The 27,991-nt window shown below is 37.8% G+C and overlaps 1 protein-coding gene across 1 annotated transcript in view; it reads left to right on the forward strand.

Annotated features, from left to right (window-relative positions):
* jub (LIM domain-containing protein jub) overlaps nt 1–11,560 on the forward strand; it is a 165,286-nt gene extending 153,726 nt beyond the window's left edge. The window contains exon 9 of the mRNA XM_067146231.2: nt 9,910–11,560. Within this exon, the coding sequence (XP_067002332.1) occupies nt 9,910–9,942 (33 nt within the window). The 3' untranslated portion in view covers nt 9,943–11,560. The remainder of the gene's footprint in view (nt 1–9,909) is intronic.
* Nucleotides 11,561–27,991: the final 16,431 nt, after the last annotated feature.

Here is a 27,991-nt window from a genome sequence, read left to right on the forward strand (position 1 = left end):
CCTTTTGGTAATTTATTTCATAAAGAATGTTATGCTTTAGTAAAATTATGGTTGAATAGAAATTGGTTTATGTACTGTTTTTCTGAGTTAAGTCCATCTGTTATAACTATACCAGGGGGTCCACCTGCCCCTTGCAGTCTAGTTTTATGCAACCTGCCACAATTGCTACAAGTCTGAAATACTGGAGTAATATAATGAGATATGTGATTACAGCCTGGAAGACAGCAGGAATTGTATCATTGTACATTCATTATGGGTACCCCGAATGCACCCGTAAAAACACAGCTATGAAGAACCTGTCCCTTACAACAGAAGGTGCACACACAGACCAGGAACAGGTATTGTGTTGGACGAGGATAAGGAGGTGATGGTCTGTGGGTAGGATATCGGGAACCAGTTAGCTATGTCATACGTGTTCCAAGCTCTGTGGGACACAGTTAGGACAAAGTGTGCCCCATTGGAACGATAACAACATGTGATGGCAGTTTGGTATGTAGCTCCGCAAACTCCTCTCTGTTGAGGCAAGTCACAACACTACGCTTATTCACTGCCTCGTATCATCTGCACTTACACAAGGAACTCCGTGGTCATGATTTCGAAGCCTGGGTGGCATTCTATCGATCGATCCCACAGCATGTGGACGCTGATCCTGCCCTTTTAGAAACCATCTTATTTACGATCAAAGTGCCAGTTCCACGACAATGGAACTGTTAATCACTGTAATAGCACTACTGGAGTGTGGATAATCCCCATTGGGTATGACAGGCCACTTTTCGGGTACAGTGGGGCGTGAACGTATGGTGTGCCATTGTGGGTCCCCATTTCTTTGAGGGCCATCTAACGGGAAAATACCACCTGAGATTTCTCCAAGATGAGCTACCACAGTTGTTAGAACATGTGTGCCAGTCCTTGAACGCTGCAGAATGTGGCTTCAACATGACGGAGCTCCACCGCATATGGCGATGGTCATCCGGAACCATCTTCATGTGACATATCGTGCTAATCGATAGGAAAGGAAGAATCTATCCCCTGGCATTTCCATGTCCCAAAAACATTCTGCAAGAAGACAGAGATCATCCGCATAATCCAGTTCTTCCAGTCGGTTATTTAATCCCCACTGAATGCCACGCTTTCTATTCGTTGCCTCTCTCAGCATACAATCCAGTGTAATGATAAACAAGATTGGAGACGGTAGACATCCTTGTCTTACTCCAGATTTTACAGCAACAGGCTCAGACAGTTTCCCTTTGTGTTCTCCATGACAAGTATATCCATCATACATTGCCTGTATAAGACGGACTATCTTTTGTGGAATTCTGAACTTTTCCATAGCCTTCCACATTTTCCTCCAGTTGACAGAGTCAAAGGCCTTTTAAAAATCAATGAAGAGTATATACAGAGATGTCTGATGCTCAGCAAATTGTTCAATGATTAGTCTTGGTGGGTTAATCTGCTCCACAGTAGACCGACCTTCTCTGAAACCTGCCTGTTCTTGACGTAGTTTCCTGTCAACGGCTATGCTTATTCTGTTCAGTATGACTCTTGACATCACTTACCCCCATATGAGAGCAACATTATTCCCCTCCAGTTATTGCAATCTGAGAGGTCACCCTTCTTCGGTATCTTGATGAGGACACCCTTCTTCCACTCCTCAGGAAGGTGTTCTTCGTTCCATATTAGTGTTAGAAGTGGCTCCATGATTTCCGCTGTTAAATCTGGATCTACCTTTAGGGCTTCTGGGATAATGTTATCTACACCTGGTGTTTTGCCACTCTTCATTTGTTTCACTGCTTGTACAATGTCTTGTCGTGTTGGTGGTTCTACCGTGATGTCTGGATCCTCCAAAATGGTTTCATCTTCTTCAGTTCTTGATTCCTCACCAAGATTATCGAGTACATCCATGAAGTGATGTCTCCATCTTTCCAATAGTTGTGTCTCAGATGTCAAGGCTACTCTGTTTGCATCTCTGACTGGTTTCTGCCCTGAAAAGTTCCTCCTAGAAAGCTTTCTCGTAATGACTGCTGTTGCCGACTCTTGCTGCTTCTTCTGCTTGTGTTGCCAGTTGGTCTGTAAACACTTGTTTCTCTCTCCTCACTTTCTTCTTAACCTCCTTGTTGGCCTCCCTGTATTTTTCCCTCTGCTTTCTGGTTTCTTGTTCTGTTGGAGTTGACGGGTGCCTTGCATTCTTTTCGCTTTTGGATTGATTCCCATGTGTCATCCGATAGCCATTATTTCCTCCCTGGTTCTCTATAGCTCACTATTTCTTCACATGTGTCATGAAAGAGTTCCTTGACTGTGTTCCATTTAGTATTTACCTCTTCATCTGGTTGTTTGGCGAGGGATTCAAACCTGTTCTTCAAATGTATCTTAAAATTCATTTTGTACTTCAAGCTTCCCAAATTTCCCGGAGTTGAAATGTTTCTTTTGTACTGCTGCCTGTTTTACTGGTGCTGCCACCTTCAATCTAATATCAGCAATCATAAGATGATGGTCGCTCCCTACATCTGCTTCACATTTATTCCTCGCATCCAGGAGTGAATGTGGCATGGAACGGGACATGGAAATCAAACTGAATGACTTAAAAATAGAAGCTAAAGAAGTAGGCTTAAAGATTAATAACAAAAAGACTAAAGAAATGCGCATAAACCATCGTAACAATTGTGGCTTTACTAGATGGAATGGATATAGAAAGGGTAGAGGAATTTTGCTACTTAGGAAGCACGGTAAGCTAGTATGGAGGTGCTTTTAGAGATGTGGTGAATCGTATAAATAAAGCCAAAGGAGCTTTTGCACAGTTACGACCAATATGGAGATCCCCCTCACATTCGTATAAAAAACGAAGCTAAGGATATTCAACTCAAATGTTAAATCTGTGTTGCTGTATGGAAGTGAGGCCTGGAAAGTGACCAAAGACATTACCATAAGGTTACAGACTTTTATAAATCAGTGTTTGAGGTACATTATGAGAACATGGTGGCCAAACACCATCTCAAACAAAGACCTTTGGGAGGCAACAAGTCAAAGTCCCATACAAGAACAGATAATGAGAAGAAAATGAAGATGGATTGGGCACACCCTGAGAAGACCACAAGAAAGTATCACAAGGCAGGCATTGAGTTGGAATCCACAAGGTAGTTGCAGGCAAGGCAGACCAAGGATTACCTGAAAGAGAACCATGGAAAGGAAATTGCTGGAGTTAAGAAGACATGGAGAGAGGTGAAAGCATTGGCGGCAGATAGAACAAGCTGGAGAAATTTCGTCGAGGCCCTATGTTCCACTTGAAATTAAAGGAAATAAGTCATGTAAGTCATCCTCTGGCATGCCAAATCATCCAATCTTACATCACCTAGCTCAGTAGCTGCAGTTGCTTAAAGGGCGGCCAGTATCCTGTGTTCGGGAGATATTGGGTTCGAACCCCATTGTCGGCAGCCCTAAAGATGGTTTTCTGTGGTTTTCCATTTTCACACCAGGCAAATGCTGGGGCTGGGCTTAATTAAGGCCACGGCCAATTCCTTTTTAATTTCTAGCCCTTTCCTGTCCCATCATTGCCATAAGACCTGTGTGTGTCGGTGCAACATAAAGCAACTTAAAAAACTTTTTAAAAAATTAGCAATCTTACATCCCTGAATTTTTTCTTATTGGGCCATGTAAAACAACTGGTGTATGCACAGGAGCCAGCCAAGCCTGATCATCTTAGACAGCCCATCACTGAGGTATGCCGATCCATTACACTGGAGGTGTTACAATGTGCCAGGCGGTCCTTACAACATAATGAGCAGCTGTGTATCGACCACGGAGGTCACCATTTCGAGTAGGTGCTGTGTTAAACTTCGTCCATAACTGTCATGTTTCCTAGCCTCTTCCAACCCAGCTCCATACCATATGCCACAATACCTACTTCCCTTTTTAGGGCCAAGTAAACAAATTGGTTTGTGGAAACTATTAAGTATGCAACCATGTATTGAATTAGGATACACTTCATTTTACCTTTGTAAAGTGAAAACCGTCAATACGGAATGATTCTAATATCTTGTAAAGGCAATTGGCAGTAAAAACAAAAATAATACTTTCGTGAAATTTGAACCTGCATGCCTTTGAACACTGTCCACTATCATATCTCTGACAGCACTCGTGCCAGCAGAGCTATTGCGAGGCTTGACATGCAGCGGGCAGTTCCTAGCCTGTAAAATACCTGTTCCAGGTCTGTATGTGCACCTCCTGTTGTAAGGTATGTGTTGTTCATATCTGTGCTCGTTTTACGGGTTCATACAGTGTACCCGTAATTAATTAATAGTGGCGTTCATGATTTTTGCTGTCCTGTAGCCTGTAATCACTCATTTCATTATATTATCCTGGTTTAGGGAGAAGGACTAGTGTATTTCAGAAATGTAACAAATGCTGCAGATTGCGTAAAACTAGAAAGCAAGGGGCAGCTGGACCATCTGGTACATATGTAGCTTAAAATGTAATTGTTAGTTTTGTTTTCCTATATACTTCTTGAAAATTATTATAACTTTTAGGGCTGATGACCTAGATGTTAGGCCCCTTTAAACAACAAGCATCATCATCTATAACTTTTAAATTTGTAAGAAACTCATACTGCTTATGGTAACTACCCTTTTTATAAGCATAAGGGTTCTTATTTGTCACATTAAAGTCCCTTAATATTCGTGAGATAAGTTCAGAATATTCACCCTGTAAGGGGTAGGTTCACTGATATACTGTTCAGTTTAAACATTTAATAGCAAAGCAGTTTCCACGTAAATAATGTTATCTCTTCCTTCTCTATCTCTCTAATATTGGTGGAAGTTCCTATGTTTTTTTTTTGTTTTTTTTTGCTAGGGGCTTTACGTCGCACCGACACAGATAGGTCTTATGGCGACGAGAGTTCCTATGTTAGTAAGGTGACATACTTGTTAAAAAATGTATTTGCAGAACAACAATTACAACTTTTCAAAATACTCGCCATTAGCACATGTACATTTTTCCATTCTCTGAAACCACTTAGAAAACGTCTCAGTCCAAGCTTCTTTCAGAATGTCACTTAGTGCACTATCGCACGCTGTGATGGCCTCTTCATGTGACAAACACTGCTTCCCATAAGTTTTTTCCTTGGTCTTGGGGAACAGAAAGAAGTCACATGGGGCCAGGTCAGGTGAATAGGGGGCACTTTTTTTCCTTTTCCAAAAAAAGTCCATCGTTCTGGCAGCCCTGAGCACAGATGAATTGTCGTGATGCAGCAGAAGGTGTCCACTCTTGGACTTTGGGTACTGTGACCTCCATGTGCCGAGGACTTTCGGAAGACAGTCATTCCTTTACCATTCATCATTGACTGTACGATGTGCGTCCAAGGTCACAGATCCCCATTTTCATAAAAAAGGTTGCCACCATCTTCTTTCCAGAGCTCCAACTTCGTTGAACTTCTGTGGGCGGTTCCTACCCTGGAAAGCACCACACAGAAGACTGTCTCTTCGTTTCAGGGTCGGTCATAATGGTAGATCCATGTTTCTTCACCTGTGACGATATTGTAGGTGTCTTGTGACTGCCCTCCATTGAATTTTTCTGGCATGAAACACCACCATTCCACTCTCTCCTCCTTTTGGCTTTCTGTCAGGGAATGTGGCACCCAATGGGTACATTCCTTGGTAAGGCCTAAATAATTGTGAACGATGGTCTGCGCTGCTGTTGACCCAATATTTAGGGTCCCTTCAAAGTCACAAAATGTAAGGTGTGGATCTTCTTTGATCATTTTTCTCACATCAATGTTTTTTTGAGTCACAGCTGATGCTGGTTGACCGGGACGAGGTTCATCTTCAATTGACTGCCGACCCCTTGAAAACTCGCGAAACCAATTTCCAACTGTGGCCCTAGCAGTGGAATCCTTACTAAAAACACGCAGCAAAGAAGAATGGCTTTCTTCAGCTCTTAAATTATTATTATTATCATAAAAAAATCATTGCGCGAAAATCGCTGTGCGACAGATCCGTTTTGCTCTTTGTCTGACTCAGCACTGCCTGTGCTTTCGACCTACACTGTGGAGGAACCACTGCTGGGAGGGGTTGTGCGCACATGTTCAAAGGTCGAGAAACATCGCTCTTTCAAGTGAAAAGAATCTCATCGTCCTCAGAATTACGGTTTACAGGCTGCAAAAAACTTTCGGCATAGTCTTTGTATCATCGTAATATCCATTCACAAAATTGAATATGATTCTGAAAATAGTTTCCATGTAGCTCTTGATGGGGGGGGGGAGACATGATGCAGATGGAACCCATAACAGTGTAGAATATGTAGTACATTTGTGTGACTAATGCCGCATCCTCTTGCAGTGGTCTGGGAGCTAATGTGAGGATCTGCAGCAAGAGATGCTAGAACATGAATTAATTTCACCCTCTTCTCCAGTCACTTATTTGTTTCAGGAACGTTTTCAAGGTGTTAGACTTCCAGTTAGAGATTCGTAAGTGGACATCAAGATGGGTGATGTCCATTAGGATATCTCTTAGCATACACATTGCATGAAAGCATGGCATTCTTTCTACATTTACCTTACGTCAGCTTTTCCCGCAGTTTTAAATACCATCATTTCCAGCCTATACCATACAACTTCAGTCTATGCAGCACCTCATAGTACCAACTAGGAAGTCTCAGTGTAATCTGTATTACAGGACACAAAACATAAACATTAATGTACACACTGGTACAGCCGGGGGAGCCACAGGTATCCTAGTACTGGCTGGTTAACTAGAAGAAACAGCAGCCCCAGATGGAAGCGATGTTTCCTGATCTTTTATACATTAAAGGAGCACTCTCATTAAAAATCATGTCATAGTAAAATGCAGTTCAGTAATTCTAGGTAGGGCCTATAATTACAATGGTGAAAATCAAACATCGATAAAACAAATTAGTTCTCAAGTTACATACTTTTAAAGTTTGTAGCTATGCTGTGATGATGTTACATTGCGATAAGAGAATCACCAACCAGCCACATTAGACTGCTGGTTAGACTTCCTCTTTACTGGATTCTATCTTTGATAGTGATCCTAGATTTTGTGGATAATCTTCTCTCTGTTACTCATGGAATGTTGCAGCTTATGCATTTTTTTAGGTATGTTGTCGATTATTTTACAAATTATTTTTTGTCCACAGTCTTCTTATATTTTCTTTTATAAACTCTGCTGATACTTCTGAAAATTCCACAGTTGCACATGTTACTTCCTTCTTTTCATGGGCATTGTTTTTAAGAGCTGCGATCATAAGATCTTACGTACATTCCCATAAAACTGAAGTGCAGCCTTTTAGGAACATATTTCAGTCTCACATAATGAAAACATTCCAGACAGTCAGTAGGTAGAAAATTATTTGTATGATTCATATCTTCCAGAAATACTTTATCACCAATTATCTCTTGTAGAGCAGAATATTCTTTCAAATTTTTTGTAATCCTCTTGCTGTCACTAATCAGGTTGCTGTGTGCACAAGATGTGAATTTCTTTCCATTTTCTCATGAATGGATATTGCATGCATGGTTTAGAATTGAAATACATTTTTCAAGTAGTTCAGGATTGTTTTTACATGGGGCTGAAGATGATCAGAGATTGTTATAAATGGAGTTTTTCCATTCATAGAATCTTTGCTATACCTGTTGAATATTTTGATCAATGATTTTGCAAAATGCCACTCGTCAAATTCATGATGAATAGTTGGAAACATCTTTTTCATCATTCCCTGTGTGTATCAGACAGAAAAATTTCACTGGTAGTTTTAGACATATCTCCAGAAATATGGTTTCACAAACATGTTTTTCCATGTCTCCTTGCGTAATACCCCTGTGAACGACAATTAAGTCCAGTATTTTAGACTTACTCAGGTTCATGATAGTTTAAGTGACTTATTTTGCTGAAAACCCTGTGGAATCGTACTGCCCGCCTTCTACTAAACACAGATATCGTTTAGCCGATTTATAAATGTAAGCCCTGTTAAAAACACAAGTCTTGATTGTTTCTGGAAATGATCTGAAAGCATTGAAGGTAAATCCATAAAGTCCTGATGCAATGTAAATGTTACCAGTTAGTGTTTTTTTTCGCTTGGAGATTGCTAGGTAAAAGAATCTCCGTTGGTGCAAACAGTTTTTACACTAAGCACGCACCAGAGGTTGACATGTACGAGTTAGTCACAGGCATTCCACACATGACATAATTTAAACATCAACAGCAATGCACTGGTAATTAATGAAGGTGGCTGTTCGTTCACATTTAATTGCCTGTTTTCACTCATTTCATTTTCAGAGTCTGTATAGTCAGAATTATTATAATATTCATGAGACTCGACGTCGGCATTACCACTCGCTCACGATACTTCTATGCCTTTCAAGTCCCAGTTCATATTAAAAACTTCCATGGCTGCTCATTTCCACATATTCTGTTTTATTAAATTTATATGTCTCGCATTCTGATGTGGTGCTATAATGCCAGGCTTATGGCCTTATAATAGTTGTTAAAATAGATTTCTTCCATGTGAAAGAAGAATCTCTTTTGGGGACTTTTCTTTGGCTAACGACCTAGAAACTTTGATGGAATGTCATCATCATTCACTTGTGGATGTTTAACTTTACAATCTGGCTAAAGTTTTTTCATTTTTCATCATATCTGACTGATTAAAATCTTAATTTCAGAGATGTGTGCCACAGATTATGAAATGTGATGTGGAGAAAAAACATTTTTTGCTTTGCACACAAAACCCATTTCCTGAATGCACTTTGGAATTTGTTCTTATTTGGAAAAGAATCAATATTTGTAATTTTCCTGCTAGTATTAGTACAGTTGTAAACATTCCAAGAGCTGTGATTATAAGATCTTACGCACATTCCCATAAAACTGAAGTGCAGCCTTTTAGGAACATATTTCAGTCTCACATTATGGAAGCATTACAGACAGTCAGTAGGTAGAAAATTACTTTTCTGCCACAAATAAACACAAGTCACTGACAAATAATACAGTAATTAGACTCCTGCCTGTATCTGTCACAGCCTGAGCAATCAATAACGCTGAAGTGCTGGCTGGCGGCTCTCTTATGACATAGTGAGGTCATCGCTGCAATCTACTGCAGCTTTAGTGCATTGTAGATTGAGAACAGTATCATATTTAGAGTTGCAGTCTATAGTACTGATATGAGTTACGGATCTTCTATATTATATGAAAAAATATTTCTTTTGTACAGTGATCCCTTAAAACCCTGCAACAAAAAAAACCCACTGTGATTCTAACAGTCTGTACTTTTATTTTATTCATGTTAATAGGCATTGTTCCACTTAAACCCTTTCCTAGCCTTATTGGAAGTGATGTATGGGTTGCGTTTTTGAGCCCCTGTATGTACTGTACTTCCATGCTGCGAAAACAGCGCATCAATTGCACATCTCATTTTGGAAACATTTGCAGTGGTAGTTTTAGGTGATTCACCCTGTATATTAATAATGATCTGGCATCTAATATACAGGCCAAACTTGCACTGTATGCTGATGATATCACTGTTATAATAAGGGAAAACAATTTAAGAAGTATGAAAATCAGAAAAATGGTTTATTACAGTTAATTTCAGTGTATTTTTACATATGAAATAATAGCTTGCAGTTATTTCAATTACCTTCAATGTTTATATCTCATGTATTTAATTTTTAAGTTAATGAGTCATCAGTGTACTAGCCACTGACTACGTACAGTAAATGGTTATGTGACAGTAAATTAAATCCGTTTAAATGAATGGGTCTACTGATGTGTATTTTAGACAGACTGTAAGATGATGTTCCTAAATCCTTAGTTTGTTTGTTTGTTTGTTTGTTTCTTTCTTTCTTTCTTTCTTTCTTTCTTTCTTTCTTTCTTTCATGAATGTAATTACTTTTCTCTCTTTTCATTTCAGGGGGTTCCGGCAAGCTATCAGTACCTGGGTTGAAAATGTGGGTGTGTCAGTTTTATGATTACATTAACCTGAGTAAGGTACACAAGTCTGTCAACATGGTGTCTGATACGTTATGGATTTGAGGTGCATTTCCCTCCCAATGAAATGGGGAAGGGCATTGAGGAAGATCTGCACTGTCACTGCATAAGATGTGCAGTGGTTGTAATTACAGTGCATAGCCACTTGAAGAGAGAATCAAGAAGAGAGTTGGTTATTACAGATGTCAGTAATATATGACTCATGAGCTACTCAGAGATGTTAATTGGTGAACATTCTCTGACACTGTATTTGCACCAAACATTTTATGCTTGTGAGAGTAACTTATTCTCAAAGCTCCAAGGGCTTGGTTGAATACTTTGGTGCTTCTCAGTGGACCAGTATCAAGACATTTCTTGGGATAGGTTCAAGCCATTACAGTTGATGCTTTAGAGTTTTAGTGAAACTTGAATGAAAACAAAGTTTTCACATTGCTAAAAACTGAGAGTGATCTCTTGTACAGTCTTCCTGTGCATAATAAAATATCAAACCCTTAGAGTGCATATTTTAGTGTTCACATATGTGACAAATATATTAGGAAATAGTAATGAACTGTGTATCTCAAATTCAAACAAAGGTTTATTGGGATGTAAAGTTCTAGTTGAATCCATTACATGTGGAGATGAAGATGATACGATATTTATAAACTGGTCTTTACCTTCAGAGGAAGACCTCTGTCAAAAGAAACCTTTCAATAGTTATTCTAATAGTAATGGAATTGGGGGACAAGATTTTAAATTATCCCTTGCCATTCCCTTGGAAATGATCTTCTAGTCAGAATACATATTCTCAAGCCATTATGCAGCAGGTATTGTATGAAAACATAAAACTTAACATATGTTAGAAATAAAACAGGTTTATCGAGATATGCATGAGGCAGAAAATAAAAATTGAAAAGAATAAACAGTTAGTTGGTTAAAATTGTCCTGTCATGTGAAATTCCACTGTGGTCTTAAGATTCAGTGCCCATACTGGAACTCCCAGTGAAGAGGTATTTTGCTTATATGTATATAAAGTTCCTTAAACCTTTTTTCTACTACTTGAATCCTTGTTAGTGGTACATACATTTATTTAAATAAGTTACAGGAGACCAAGTAAGAACATGAGTTATGCAGGGATGTGTTTTGTTTCTTTTTCCTTCCAAAATATCTTCCTATATTTTGATTGGATATTTCCTGTTTAAGTGAATATAATTTGTTGTGATATGTTTTGTGTGTATTCTCATATCTTGGCATTGTCATTTTGCTTATATTTTTTTATATTTTGTATTATCCCTGGTCTAAAAATCCTTGCTCTCTGTTTCTCATTGTGAGCAATATTGATAGAGTTTATCAAAATATGTTGCTGTAAGATTGACATGTAAAGGAAGTGCTTTACTAGATTAAGTACAATCATTTTTTGTAGATGATGGAGTGAAGAGAGTTATAAATTACATTTTCTGAATTCATTACTGTTGTTTGAAAGTAAAGTATAGGTTCTGTCATTTATAATCACTAACAAAAAAAATGACTCTGTCTTCACAGTATTGATGTTACCCTTGAGAGAACTTTCTTTCATGAACAATTAAGAAATCTTTGATTGCCTAGGTCTTATTCATCTCAGAAACATTTAAAACTACATCCAGACATTTCCCTTACTATAATGTCCTTTAATAGCAAGGCTTTTTCTATCATCCTTGCATCCCTTAGTCTCACCATAGATGTTCCTACCTTTACATTACTGCATGTACAGCCTAACATTGCTTTTACAAGAGAACTGTTTGGTTTAGACCAGACCAATTGCAGTGAAACTTGGTAGGGTGATCAAATATACTTTGCAAACTTAATGGTAATATTTGTTCTACTGTAAAATATTTGCTTACTAAAAAAAAAAAAAAGTTAATGGTTATTGTAGTTTTAAATGGAGTGTTGTGGTATATCAAAGGCATCAGTTGCAATAAAACTTGGTAGGTTGATCAATTAAGATGGTGGAACATCTATCTGCATGCATGCCGTTGTTACATAGGCTGCCTACGGCTTGAAAAATGAGCGATTCTGAATAGAAATGAAAAAACAAAAATGAAAATCCACAGCCTGTTTCCAGTCATACGACTGGGTCAGGGAATGATTCTGAATAGGAATTTGGCAATTTCATTGTTTGTGCTTATAAAAAGTTATATTAATAGCATGCTTGTGAATGTACCGGATGACCTGTCCACCCCCCCCCCTCTTTTTTTTTTTTTTGGAGATATGCAACCCAACTAACTCGTACATCATAGCTAACCTAAAAACGTTCATACCTGGTCATATATTGCCTTAGTACGACTGTACTGTTTTCATGTTCAAGAATATGGGTGAAATCATTAGCACCAATGTTATTTTCATGACATAAAATATATATGAATGTATAAAATGATCATGGCTGCGAATAATACTATTGTACCTTATATTTGGACAAGAAGTTTCTATTAAGATTACGAACAGATTCCAAATGTCCCAGTCAAATGCCATGGCTCTCCGTAGCTAAGGTGGCTCAATCATATAACGCTCCTCTCGCAAAGCTAAGCTGCCAGGAAACGGGTTCCTTTCCCCTTCCGTTTAACTTCTCTCAGCCCCGTCATTTTTATACCCTCTTTCTCCATAAAATCCACAACATTTTCTGCCTTTCCTGTCAGGGTAATAATGTTGATTTTGCACACCTTCATGATGTTGGCTACTAGTTGCCCATTTTTCATAGTCCCTCCCAGTGCCCAAGGAACTGCACGTCACTTGCAGGATATGCCCTAACCTTTCTGAGACAAGTTCAGAAGTACCATCTCGTGTAACCTATTAATTTGATTCTATTATGGGTACATGCATTATTTCAGGGAACAATAAATTATGTGTTTTTACAATGGTCCGTAAGATTGGACGGGGAAATTTTGCATTGTCGGTTTTCCTTTGCTAATACAGGAAAACCTTGTTAATTTTATTTCTTTGGGACGCAAAAATCAGACTTCGAATTAACCGCCAACTCGTATTTCAGAAATGCCAGTCGTTGCCACGACACAAAATACTCTAAGACCTGTTACTGCATGCAGTGCACCTTGATTCACTGTTTAAACCTTTCAAATGCCATGGAAAACCATTTCCAAAATGTATCCAACAAGGTGCATTTACAGTATTCAAATAATACACTTGGATAACTCACTGGCAAACATAACCTCACGCAACGAAAGGAAGGTAAAAAATCTATTCAGAGATGAGAAGAAATCTATCCTGGCTCCCCTGTGCAAGTGCTTTATTCCTGGGTTACTGTAGGCCTGCTGTATGCATTTTTAATTCCTTGCACTTGCACGGAAAAAACTCAATGCCCTTAAAATAAAACAGCGTGGCTTATCGAACTTTCCTATGACGAAGGAAGGAAGTGTCTCGCTTCCGTCTGCATTGCAAAATGGTACAGTGACCCCCACCCTTGTACGATTTCGTGGCCTGGCACTTCTTTCCTTTAAATCCATAAGTCCGTTTGATCCCGGCATTAAAAAAAAATTTCAGTTTCATCAGCATTGACAATATTGCTCTATGAGCCACGCTTTTTCGCCAACTGTCGGCATCGCCAGTGATCGCGGATTTTGCTTCTCCGCACACTGCCTGGTACGTGATATTATGGCATTCCTTAAAACGATGAATACAAAAGAATTACTATTTCACTCGAACTTAGCAACTATGAAGCACACTAAACACACAGAAGAGAGTGAAAGTGCAGAAAGCTACCCCAGCACGTTCCGGAAGATGCATTCTATCGTAACGCGAAGAAATTTTGATTTTAAATAACTCTGTAAAATACTATTTTCAATAATGAATAGGCAGTTTTGAATTAAAAGTATAAATTTCAGTAACGACATTGTTCTTTGAATTACGAATTATCCGTTTTTCTAATTAAACAATTAACTAACATGCAAAACCGTACCTTATGTTTCCGGGAACGAGAGCTTTTTCGAATTAGGCAGGATTTTGAATGAACCAATTTTGAATTATCAAGGTTCTACTGTAATTCCATGGCTCATTTACATTGCTGACACACAGGCAGGATGCAGAGCAATATTGATCTTAAGGAGAAATGTGATGTTGGTTGGGTTTCATAAAAAGAATATGTTGACCAAGTTTCATACTACATAATATTATAGCTTCCATTATAAATGTTGCTATTTCTTGATGGATGTAGTATGTTTGCATCTGTTTTCTGGCAGGCACAGGCCATAGTAAAATGTAGCTTCCACTGAAGTCTGTCTCATTTATGGCTCTGACAGTACAAAAGCTGCTGGGGTATGGGCAGTGCTGTGTAGCGACATCCTGAGCATGACTAGAGCATCTAATACTACTACTACTCATAAGACCAGTTGGGCTGCAGCAGTACATTCTGGCCCAGTGAGGAAAGCAGTGGCAGACTACCTCATTCCTAATAATGCTTTACGCCCCTTGTTATAGTGCTGCCTTTGGTTTGGTTTGTGCAGTTTCCCTTTAACTGCATAACCTTTGGTGGTGCTAATTTGAGGATACAACCAGCCTCTGGACTGAAGAATTGACAGACAGACGCATATTAAAACCCTGATTCTCCTCCTCCTCCCCCCCATATCCGTGTGGGTTCAAGGGTGCGAGCTGTGTCGAACATATGGACTTGGCTATGTTTTATGGTTGGATGCCCTTCCTAATGCCAATCCTAGGTGGGGAGATGTACTTGCTGTTACGTGTTTCTTTGGTGGTTGGTATTGTGGTGTGTTGTGCAAACATGAAAATGTTGGGACAAGGACAACACAAATTCCCAGTCCTAAGTCAGAAGAATTAAACAGACTCAATTAAAATCCCTGATCTGACTGGGAATTGAACACAGTGCCCTCTGAACCGAAGGCCTCAATACTGACCATTCATCCAAGAAGCTGAATAGTGTGAAAGCCCTAGTATTTTGATAAGTGTTCATATACTTCGTGTTTTTACAATCTGCTTTACATCGCACTGACACAGACGTCTTATCGCAGCAGTGGCACAGGAACAGGCTAGGTGTGGACAGGAAGCGAGGTACAGCTCCAGCATTTGCTTGTGTGAAAATAGGAAAGCACAGAAAACCATCTTCAGTCAATGGGGTTCAACTCACTATCTCCTGAATGCAAGCTGATCGCTAAGTGATCCAAACTTCACAGTCACTTGCTTGGTACTATAGGTGTTCATAAAGTTAATTTGTAGAGTGTGAAATTATGTTCATGTTGTCAAAATCTCATTTTCGGCAAAAAGTGTTTTATGTGACTTCCCAATACTACAGTATTGGGATATTTCTACACTGCATACACATGGTCATTCTGCGTCGTCATCGGCCAACTGCTGTAAGGTACCCAACTATTTTTGAGTAATTCCTTATAACACTACCAATGATTTTGCAGTAAAATAATTAGTACCATTAAATTTAGGATATGTGAATTGATCATTTGCCCAGTTTAGTTGAAATCTGTCTGGACCAGCCCAAACAGTTTCCTTCTTAGCTGTGTTTTTGTAGTATTGTCATGACTTAAGTCATATTTATTTGCAAAACATTCCCACTTTTGAAACAGGAAAGGACAGATAGAAATTCTTGTGGGAGTCATGGACACATTCCAGAAAATACTGGTGTGTAGAGTCATTAGTAGTACTGTATATACATGAATAATCTGCACCATCGAATAATCTCTGAATCCTAGGAGGGGAGAAATTTAAAAAAATATTGTGTTGTGTAGCTTTGTTAAATATTTATATTGAAAACTGTAAATACCAGTACAATGAATTATAAAATTATGAAGCAGCTCGTCGTGCCATAATCTTGATTACTATACTCTATGCTGGTGTCCGGTCTGTACTTCCAATTTATGAGATTAAATATGAAGTTTTTTCTGGCATAAACCAATAAAATTCTGTGGTAATTCACTATCTTTTCTTCATAATTGATTGGGAGATGTTGCAGAAGATTAATTTTCTTATGAAAATTGAATTAATTTTGTTAAAAAAAAACATTTAAGACATCCACGGAAACCCATACACCTCTTAATTTAGCTTCCAGCTGCCAAATTTTACACATGCTGCACATGTAGACTGTCTATTTTCAGTCATATTTGTATATTCTGTTTTTGATTTTGGGACACTTTACTTTTTTGACCATGATATACCTGGCGGGGTGCCAGCTATTACGGATTATCCGTAATTATCACAAAAAATAATTTCCTATAGGGAATAAAAGAAAAATTAATCCTTTTGAGCATTACTGCTCAACTCTCCTCATTTCAGCGCTTTGAGTTGGCAACAATACTTTGATCGTCACTTTCTTTAGCTACCCATGAGCGTTGAAAATTCATTCGAACTTAGAGGGCTCCGTTATAAAATCTTAGGTACTGGTAATATTATATTTGCTGTATTAAGTGTATCTGACAGTAACTCTTCCACAGAAAGGGTTTTCAGTGTTGATGGAGAAAAATCGGGGGAAATTCAGGTCTACATTGAGCACACATACACTGGAAACTCGTATGGTTCAGAAGTCGAAAATTCCATCATAGGGGGAAGGATGCTTCAAGAAAATCCATCCTGAAAAGAAGCTCCTGGGTGCGAAACAAGCTACAAAGAATGTTTTATGACAGAATTAACTGGTAATGTTCAAATTTTGTTGTGTAATATGAAGTACTTCAGAATACATTACTGTCGGAAAGGGCAAAGGGGGATGTCATTATTGAGAAAGTAGGAGATACTTTGGATTTTACTCGAAAATTTACGGGTGAAGTGATTTGTGGGTGGGCTCCCAGCATTCTCTGGAATATGTTCTGAATCAGTGGTGTGCTATGCCAAAAATAGTTAATTTTATCAGTTCCAGTTTATACCCAACATTTCAAATACCTTTTGTTCCTCACTAGACATATAATTTTGAGAAAACCTGATGGAACAAAAAGACTGATATATTTTAATGTGGGTTTTAATTCAGTGATTCAGTGTTTCTATCTGGTGAAATTAGTTCTGCTTTAATTCATCTACCCTCTTTTTATTCTTCTTGTTGACCAACTATGACAATCTGTGTAAGGAATATACTAAAATAGAACTACCTGCTTCAAGGTATCTCTGTATTTTTTAAATGTTATAAACCCCTCATCACTTGGGACTCAAGGATGTCTTCTTTACTTTTTTGAAATATTATTTTATCATTAAGATGCCTACAGGGTGTAAACATTAAGGTTCACCTCAACTTTCAGGACACATTCCTCGCATGTAGAAGGAGAAAATACCTGTTATATGGAGAATTTCCATGGTAGAGTTCATTTCTTACAACTCTATATTAATTATGGGAAATGCACAGGAACAGAATGTAACTACGTACCTCACGAAACACTTCCTTACTTTGAATGTTCAAAATGCCTTCCTTCAGCCCTGATATGTGCATCAACCCGCTGTCACATTGAATCCTGGATTTGCTGATTTATTCCTGAGTATTGCATATGGTTTTGCGGTCTTCCACAATACAGGCACGAAAACTCTCTGCATCTTGTACCTTGGTTCGATACACAAGAGCTTTTAAATGCCCCCCACTAATAAGTCTAGTGGGTTTAGGCCCAGAGAGCGTGGAGGGTGAGGGAATTGGTCCATCTCTATCCATCCACCTGTTTGGAAATCTGTTAGTGTTAATGTCAGCCTCGGTAGTGTAACGGTTAGCACCAGTCGCGTGCACTGAACCTCATTTACCCCAGGGCTGCTGGGGTAAAGAACTTTGTATTAGCATTTTCTAACTACTCCTTAGAGCGCTTTTTATAAAGTTTAGAAATCTGCGAACATCTAAGCCAAGCCAAGTACAATTGTCTTGACAACCCTCTCGCACTACTGCTGTTCAGCTTCTCCAGCAAGCTGGGTTTCCTTGCTGGTGCAAAATAGACCGAAATTTAAGGTCGTTTGGGTGACGCATGCACTTGAAGCTTCCTTGTCCTGGCAGTGGGGCGGAGCTGTGGGCCCGCCCCCGACAGCAATTTACGGCAACAGGCCAGCTAGCTCAGGTAAGGTAATGTTAGTTTTAATACTTCACACTCAAAGTCTTCAGCGCCACACACTAGAGACTGCAAGAAATATATCAACATCTTAACTGTATAGCCACTTGCGCATTGTTTTGCTAATAAAAATAGAGCCAGTATGTGAAATCAATTGTAACATAGAATATATTTTAGTCTTGGGTTTTGGCATGTATACAGTTTTTTCGAGCAATTCATTGATGGCACGTGTGGAGTATGTGTTTCCATAGCTGCAGAAAAATATTTAGGTTACCCAGCATGAACACAGAGTTAAGCGCGAATGGTTGTCTGTGATGGTGTTATAGTGAAGTTTTTGTAGTGCTCCTATTGGATTATAGGTGAAGGTTTCGCGAGTTCTGTGGTGTTCTTCATGAATATAATGTGTGTTATACATCGTGACAAATATTTTCCTTCGTTTGTAGATGCACATGCACTCAGTATGTGAGTGGCACTATAAAACTTCAGCGGCGGTAAAATACCAGTTAACTTTTGCTGATTAGTTTAGATTAGGCTTTTAAAATAAAAAACAAATAGTTAGTCCCAGTGTATTTTTGTGAAAACCATGACTGTACAATATCTATCACGAACTGTCACTGGATGAAACTGTAAGTACATTGTTTAAAAACTGCTATTGGATTAAGTTATGGTGGTGTCGCCACTGCCGTGGATATCAGTTTAGAAGTATGTGCGAGCATGTGGTTGAAAATATTCTTGAAAGATCTTTCCACGAAAAATGCAGCCTTATAAAGTGGTAATGTTGACTTTAGAGAGTGTAGTGGGGCTATGATTGTTCATATTTATTTTTTATATATTTATTTATTTTGCAGCTGGGGTAATGAATATGTTAACCGCACGCCACTGGTTAGTACTATTACCACCGTCCTCGGTGGCCCGGGTTCAATTCCCGGTACTTACTAATGTTGAGATCTTTCATTTTATGCTGTTGTTCAATCCTTGATAATGAGAAATTAGCATCAGAAAGGCCAACAATGTAGCCTTGCCCATATATCTGCAATTCAGCAGGCCATGAGACAACAATGGCATGATATGACTGTACATGGCACTTCTCTAAATTACACTGACCAGAGAGAACAAAATAAACGATATACAGTTGCTTCCAGGAGCAGCACGTGCACTCAAGGTCGTGTCCTGTATTAACTGGGGCAACCCTCCGTAGTCCGGGGATACCAACATATCCAGGATTCAATGCGATGGTGAGTTGATGCATTTATCAGTGGTCAACTAAGGTTAGGTTGAATGGAGAATACCACATTCCAATACTTACTTGTTTCTTACTGCTAGTCTTTGTACAGTATTTCCAGCTTAAAATCCTATTACAATATTAAAAGCTACATGTTTCATTCCTAACATGGAACATCTTCACCTAAAATAATACAAAAATTGGCATAAATGAAATAAAAAAACACATGATGATGATGATGATGATGATAAGATAAAATGTTCCTTCATGTTGGGTTAAAAACTCAACAAGTCAATGTTCAAGTTTGAGATAAAATCTGATGTAAGTGATATTCTTTCTACAAAGGATAATCGAAGTTGAGGTTAAAGTTTCAAGATGTTGAAGGGAGTCTCCCAGCCGTCGGCTGATGGCGTAAAGGAAGAAGTAAACATAGCGGGACCGGCTGGGAGACTCCCTTCAACATCTTAAAACTTCAAAACAAATAATCAACCTCAACTTTGGTTATTCTTTAGGAGTTTACCCCGAACATCATATTTTAATATTTTACATTTTAAGTCTATCCTCAAGACACTGTAAGTACATACTTCTCCAGCTACGTCAGATTTTATCTCAAACTCGAACAATGACTTGTTGAGGTTTTAACCCAACATGAAGGAACATTTTATCTTATTATTATCATCATCATCATCATAAGTATTTTTTTATTTCATTTATGCCAATTTTTGTATTTTTTTTAGGTGAATGTTCCACATTATGAATGAAACGTGTACTTTTTAATATTGTAATTGGATTATAAGCTGGATTAAGTTACTTAAATACATAGACTAGCAATAAATAACAAAAATGTATTGGAAGGTAGGATTCTCCATTCAACCTAACCTTAGTTGAGTTGATGCCAATAAGGGACCAAAAAAAAAAAAAGAGATTTATAAGTTGTTTATCAGTGCTAACGGAGGGCATTTCATGCAAAAGAAAATTTCATGTGCTATGCTGATACATTCTGTTTCTTTGTGTTTACCACGATTAATGTACTCTGTAGTGTTGTAGAAAATGTGGTATTATGAAAATATTAATAATCACTATGCTATGGTGTAGGAGTGTATATTGCTATAGTACTTGCATTCCAGTCATGTGGACAATGTGGCCATTACAAGAGAGGTACATGTTTCGTCTGTAGCTATTACTGGGGTCACTCTCAGTTCTCTCCTATGGTGCTAGCTTCTCTCTCTGTTACATGTAAATAGGATAACTTTTGGTAAAATGTCAGTAAAATAAAAATGATATCTTTGCTGGAGAAACAATGGAAATGCTGGTCATTTTCCAGAGGTGCCAACTATTACAGATTGTCCGTAATTATTACAGATTTTACCTCACGATAACGTCATTACGGTCAAAGGGGAAATTATTACGGAAAATAATTTTTTGCGGAGAAAAAAGAGGAAAAATGTTCGATCCTTTCAAGCATTACTGCTTAACCCTCTCGTTTGAATGCTTGTGAGTTGACATTTATAGTTATTGCTGATGATGATGCTTGTTGTTTAAAGGGGCCTAACTTCTAGGTCATTGGATCTATAGTTATTCGATAGTCACTTCCTTTTGCTACCCATGAGCGTCATTTAATTCATTGTGAATGAAGGGGCTTTACTCTGCTCTTCTCCACTGTAAAACCTTAAGTAATGTTGTATTTGCAGATTGTGTCTGACACATAGAAAGAGTTTCAGTGCTGATAGGAAAATTCAGACAGAAATCAGGCCTACATTAAATACATCTACACTGCAATCGCCTAAGATTCAGAAGATGAAAACATCACCACAAAGGGAAGGATGCTTCAAGAAAACCTACATTGAAAAGCAGCTGCTGGATGCAAAACAAGCTACAAAGAATGTTTTATCCCAGGCTAACTGGTAGGGTGCAAATATTATAGTGTAATATGTAGTAGCGTAGCCAGGATCGGCCGATGGTGCGGGAGTTTGTAGTTATGAAATGATGATAGAACACAATGAAGGCGCATGAAAGACTTGTCATTATAAGGACACTGATATAAGTGAATTATAGACCTGTTGGTTCTACAATTATCTCTGAATGTTTATTTAGATTATTGTCAGTTTCTGTATATTTTCTTCTTTTAAAAATTCCATGGGGGAGGTTCTAACACCTAGAACCCCCTTCTCCCCTTGGCTACACCCCTGGTAATATGATATATTTTAGAATGTATTGCTGTTGGGAAGAGCTAAGGGGTTTTATCGAGAAGATCGGTGCATGCTTTGGATTTGACTCGAAAATTTTCTGAGCTACGTGGCGATTACTGATGTCCCACTTCAAAAGTTGGCACTTCTGATTTTGTCAAAGTTAAACTGCACTTTTATTTTCCTATTCCTGAGAAACTTGAGAAAGAAAATAATTCATTGTTTCTCAAACCATGAAGATATCTTGAAAATACTGTGTAACTGCAAGCAAAGTAAATATTACTTACCTGAAGAGTAATGTTCTTGATGAACAGTATAGTTTATGTTGCATTTGATACAAAGAAATGTCCTTTAAAATAAATAAATAAATAAATAAATAAATAAATAAATAATATAAAGAGCAGTATGTTTTGACATTGTAATGCAAGAAAAAATGCTGTTTATTTTAAATTCTTATGAGGTTTTTGTGCTAAATTTTTAATTTTTCTATTAAATTGTCATTTTGCTGTTTAATCGATATTGTGACTTCAGCAATAAAAAAATCAAAATAGTCAAGCTCAGGAAGAGAAAATACCGAGGAAGGTAAGGATCTGATACACATCAAAGAATAGGATGAACTTTTTATTTTTGCTTCCCTAGCTTGATTTAATTACATCAGTACTGATCTTCTATAGAAATGGAGCCATAATAAATGATGTAATTTTTTAATGGGTTAGAATAGTGTATATTTTATTTAAAGAACTTAAACCTATTGTAATTCAGATTGTGGACTAGGCCTATGGTGGTGGCTCTATTGACACTTCGATATTTGTATGACTGAGAATGTAGGGAAAATCTCATGTTATTTATAAATTCTGGATTATTGAAGTTAGCGAAAGGTACTATGATTCATTTTTAAAATTGATTTTTAATACTCAAAATAGAGTTGACTAGGACTGGGATTTATATGGTCTAATTTTGCACTGTAGAGAAAGTACTGCATTAATGAATTAACTATTGCTTGAACTCTGACAAAATTTTAATTTTGATATGAATTCTTACTGGACGTACCGGTAGCCTAAAGTGGAAGATACAACCTGTCTGCAAGTTCTAACAACTTTCTTTCCACTCTTAACAGTTCAGGTATATTTTACATTTCAACAGATTGTATTTATACTGAGAGAAGCTATGTGTAATTTTCTTTTTCGGTGACCCTGTATATATGAAACCTCAGTTTAAATATGTCACAACCTTAATCATTTATTACATTAAGGGCAAAAATACTTCCATCATTTATAAATTAAGTGCCTTTTTCAGTGACAAAGAGTTCAGTACCGAGCAAGTTGGCTGTGCGGTTAGGGTCATGCAGCTGTGAGCTTTCATTCAGGAGATAGTGGGTTCGAATCCCATTGTCGGCAGCCCTGAAAATGTTTTTCCGTAGTTTCCTATTTTCACACCATGCAAATGCTGGACGGCAAGAATGTGATACACATCAAAGAATAGGATGAACTTTTTATTTTTGCTTCCCTAGCTTGATATAATTACATCAGTACTGATCTGCTATAGAAATGGAGCCACAGTAAATGTTACTTTTTAATGGGTTAGAATAGTGTATATTTTATTTAAAGAATCATAATTAAGGTCCCAGGCAATTCCTTTCCACTCCTTTTTCCTATCCCATCATCACCGAAAGATCTATCTCTGTCAGTGCGACGTAAAATGAATTTAAAAAAAAAAGTAGTTCAGTGCAGCCACTATTATTAGGTGTTGAGAATGTTTGAGAAGTCTATTGGAGCTTTCTTAATGTACTGTAATATTTGGGAAATTTTGTGTTGAATTACTAATATACTACAGAACTTCATAGGGAACCTTTGAGAAAATACTTGAACTCCCAACGTAATAACTTGTTTTGCATCGCGCGTGCGCGCGCGCGTGTGTGTGTGTGTGTAATTTTAAGTTTTACCTCCTATCCCAGATTAGGTATACAATCATAAAAAGTAGGTTTTGTCTGTTTTATAGTGGCACCATAATAGAAGTTCTTTGAACGCTGTACTTAAGCTCAGTGTTAGTCAGGGTGTACACCAAGTTATATATTATTTACAGTAAAGTAGCAATATTAAGGGGATCACAACAGGAAATGTCAAATTTCTCTGTTAATATTAGCTGTACCAAAAAACTGTCCATAAGTTGAGCAAAATATAATTTCTGCTCTTTCATGTCTCATGATGTTTTATGGTAAGAGTAATAATAATGGAGGTATTTGTGACTATTTGCATTTTTCACTTACAAATATCTTGAGAAATATTAGTTACATCTAAAAACTGTACCTAACAAAAGTTACAGAAACTACAATTTCCAATCCTTTATTCTCACTTACATTTTTACTGTTTGGGCTTCGATAACAGAGATATTCATGAATTTAGATTTTTAGTGCGAAGTCCATCAACATCAAACATTTTCAACATGGAAATATTGTTCCATTTCGGACGTGATATTAAGCTTTTGGGCTTTTGCCGTGTCAGAAAACAAGGTGAAATTCTGTACGTTTCACAGGGAACTTTACTCCACATCTTCAGAAGAAAATGGAGTATGGTGGTTGTTTTTTTTTTAAAATTGCAAATCTTTGTAGCCATCAGCCCATACTGATCAGGAAACCAATGATGATAACCATCAAAATGAGAAGGAAAACTTCAAGGAAGGCATGAAATGAGAAGGAAATGAATGATTCTTGAGCTCAGATGCCGTAGTATTGCCAAACTCTCATGACCTACAATATCTTTACCACTTTCCTCACATCCTAGTGGGGTCGTGGTCGTGAACTGTACCACACATGTGGGCCTGGTCTTGTTTTACGACCGGATGCCTTTCCTGACTCTAACTCTATGTGGAGGGATGTATTCACTATGGCATGTGAATGTGGTGGTTCGTAGTGTAAAATAATTTTCAGGGCTGCCGACAGTGGGAGATCGATCCCACTATCTCCCGAATGTAAGGTGACAGATGAATTGTGTGTGTACAAGGAGGAGAGTATCGGAACAAATACAGACACCCAGTCCTTGAGTCCGACACCTTGAGATAGAGGAGCTAACAGTACATGATTAAAAATCCCTGGCTCAGCAGGGAATCGAAGGCCTTGATGTTGACCATTCAGCCGAGGTGCCTGACTTCTAACCCATAAAACTGATCAATAATATTACACCGACTGCCCTGCCTCTGTAGTGTAATGGTTAGCTTTATTATCTGCCGTCTGGGTTTGGTTTCTGGTACTGCCAGAGATTTAAGATTTGCTGGAGGACTGGTACGTGGTTAAAGCGGTACATGCAGCTCACCTCCATAGGGGGTATGCCTGAAAAGAGCTGCATCTCCTCGGGATAAGGACATGAGTTTACTGACTGTTGTTAGCTGAGGAGAGTTCTGTCTCTTCTGCTGTCCCTCATCTCCACTATATGACGATAAAACTGCCGCAGTTACAAAACCTAACCTGTCAGTGATTGGTACACAACAGCTGGTAGATGAATAATTATTATAGGATCACATGCAAGCAAAACCATAACTGCCTCCCAATTTCCTTGCACACTCCCACCGACATTGCTTCCTTTTATAAGTGTTTTCCTACACTGAGAGGAAGTTAATTTTCAAGTCCATCTCTGACCCAGACCTGAAAATTAAATAGCCCCTCTTTGAACTCCTCTTGTTACCTTTCCACTTTTGATACTCTGCATGTCCCCACCAGAGCACTTATCAAGCCAATCTATTATGTTATCCTGGTCTGAACTCTTATGTTTCCTTGAATTAAGAAGATGTAATATCAAAAATGATTCCTGAAACTTTTTTCAGTGAGACCAAATTGATGAACCATGCCAAAAGTAATTCCATATAAATCCTAGCCCAGGTAATGACCACCATGTAAGGTCAGAGATACAGTAACAGAGCTTGACAGTTATATTTAGAGATTAGGATTTTTTTGATGTCTTGAGATCTCTTAAAGTGGCATTTTAAACCAGAAAAATCAGTGGTATAACAATTTGGTATTTTCAGAATATGTCAAACTTTTAATTTAAAAAAAGGTGAATATATTTACAAGAACAGTTAATAATTTCATACATTAGGAGATGACTAAAAATGACATTTTAATTTTCAGAGTAAAACTCTGAAAAAAAATGTTTTGTTGTAAGAAAACGCTTATCTGAAACGTTATTGTAAACAGGAAAGAAAAGTAGTTCACAATTAATATTTGCATCCATAACAACTGAAGAATGCAATGTGCAAAATCAGCATAATTTATGGGCATCTGGGTTATCATTGAAATAACGTCCACCTTTTCCCCACAGTTCAATTTTATTTTTATTATCCTCCATACCTATGATAATTGCACTCCCTCAGTTTGGACAAAAGTTTTTAAAACTTTTTTTACAAGGTTTTGTTTTATTGCTAACATAACAGTTTCTGCAGGCTCAAATGTTGTTATTAATTTAAAAATGTACATGTTCACTTCTCTGTTTGATCCTGAATTCGGAGTTATTTTGCAGGCTTTTTGCAAGTTTAAGTAGAAACAGTTATTATATAAATGTGATTTAAACATGAAAATGATATCACAATTTGCAAAATTCACAGCTGCAAAATATTCCAATCCTTCTTGTGTAAAAACTAACTAAATGATGTCAGAGGGTGCAATTGCAACCCTCCTTATGTTTATAATTGGTGGTGCTGTTGATTCAGGCGAATGACTGTGGAATAGTAAAGTCTGAGTCTGATGGTATTTGAAGGTGCTCAGATATGTCAGTTTCATGTCAGTAGATTTACTGGCACGTTAAAGAACTCTTGCAGGACAAAATTCTCAGCGTCTCAAAAAACAATAAAAGTACTTAGTGGGACGTAAAACCAATAACATTATTTATTTATTAATAAATATGGGTTCCATTTTTATGAATTCAGTTACATCAGATTGACAGGATATAACTATACTTTCCCTAACCTTATCTAAAGTGATGCCATAAAATAGCTAGTTTTCTCCAGTATGCCATGTTCACATTGATAACATTACCTAAATTCTAGACCTTTGGACGATAAGTATGAAAGCTTTAATAGATTATTGGATTGGTAGTTAAACTTTTGATCATAGGGTAACTTGTTTATAAAATTTTTAAAATTTTCTCATTTTTAGAACGTATTTGAATTGCATCACAAAAATAAAAATATAATTGATGAACTACAAATAATTGCAAGAAGATACCATTAACAAAATGTTTGTAGGACCAAGCGAGTTGGCCTTGTGGTTAGGGTCGCGCAGCTGTGAGCTTGCATTCGGGAGACAGTGGGTTCGAATATAACAGTCATCAACCCTGAAGATAGTTTTCTGTGGTTTCCCGTTTTCACACCAGGTAAATGCTGGGGCTGTACCTTAATTAAGGCTACAGGTGCTACCTTCCAAATCTTAACCCTTTCCCATCCTTCTGTTGCTGAAAACCTTCATTGTGTTAGTGCGACATTAAACTACTATCAACAAGAAAGTTTTTTGTAGGAAATAATTTCTATGAGATACTCTGATTTGAAAGCATTTTGTATTCTTTGTTCTCATATACTTGAAGGTGCAAGGCTATTAAAACAAATTCAAAGGCAAGAAACTTTTATGCCTCCTTAAAATTCACAAAAAATAGCACTGAAACATAATGAAATTAAAAGGAGATCAACATTTACTACACATAGGTGCAGATTCAAGTGCCGTCCTAAACCTGTTTCTCTGCTGCGCAACTGGAGTGCCAGAATGTGATGGCTCCACTGTACCACTGATCCACAGAGGAAGCTAAACTACAGTAAACAAAAATACGAAACCTTATATATCTTTACCTTAGAGCAGTTTAAAAAGAAATAGGCCACACAAGATGCCAAACAATGCGCTGCTACCAGGCGAATTGGCCGTGCGGTTAGGGCCGCGTAGCTGTCAGCTTGCATCTGGGAGATAGTGGGTTCGAACCCCACTCTCGGCAGCGCCGAAGGTGGTTTTCTGTGGTTTCCCATTTTTACACCAGCCAAATGCTGGGGTTGTACCTTAATTAAGGCCACAGCCACTTCCTTCTCACTCATACGCCTTTCCTATCCCATCGTCGCCATATGACCTATCTTCTGTGTTGGTGCAATGTAAGCCAATTGTAAAAAATAAAAATAAAAAAGTGCTGCTTTTAGTATTTAATTACATTCTGCCATCTCAAGGCAGAAACATTGCAGGCATCACTCACTGTAAGCATGCAAAGCGATTCCCACAAGAAAAAAAGGTTGGACAACAATTCATGGTGATCAGAAGCGATATGAATAGAACATGCAAAAAAGAAAAAAAGTCTTGTCACCGGTGATCTGATCAGAAACTAACAGTATACCTTGATCCTTTACTTCATTATGAACAAAATTTGTATCGTCAGTTCTAACATATTTATTCTGCAATTTTGGGATGTTTACAAAGACAGTTCCAACAAAAGTCTAACTTGCATCTGCAAGGAGCGTATTAAAATTAGTTAAAAAACATAATTTAGCTATTGTGATCCAAATAAGAAGGAACTTCAGTGTGTATCAACTAAGCATGCTGTGAAAACATGCTGGAAAATTATGGCAACAGGCATATTAGAA

This window comes from Anabrus simplex, chromosome 4 (genome assembly GCF_040414725.1).
Source record: "Anabrus simplex isolate iqAnaSimp1 chromosome 4, ASM4041472v1, whole genome shotgun sequence".
NCBI classification, from domain to species: domain Eukaryota; kingdom Metazoa; phylum Arthropoda; class Insecta; order Orthoptera; family Tettigoniidae; genus Anabrus; species Anabrus simplex.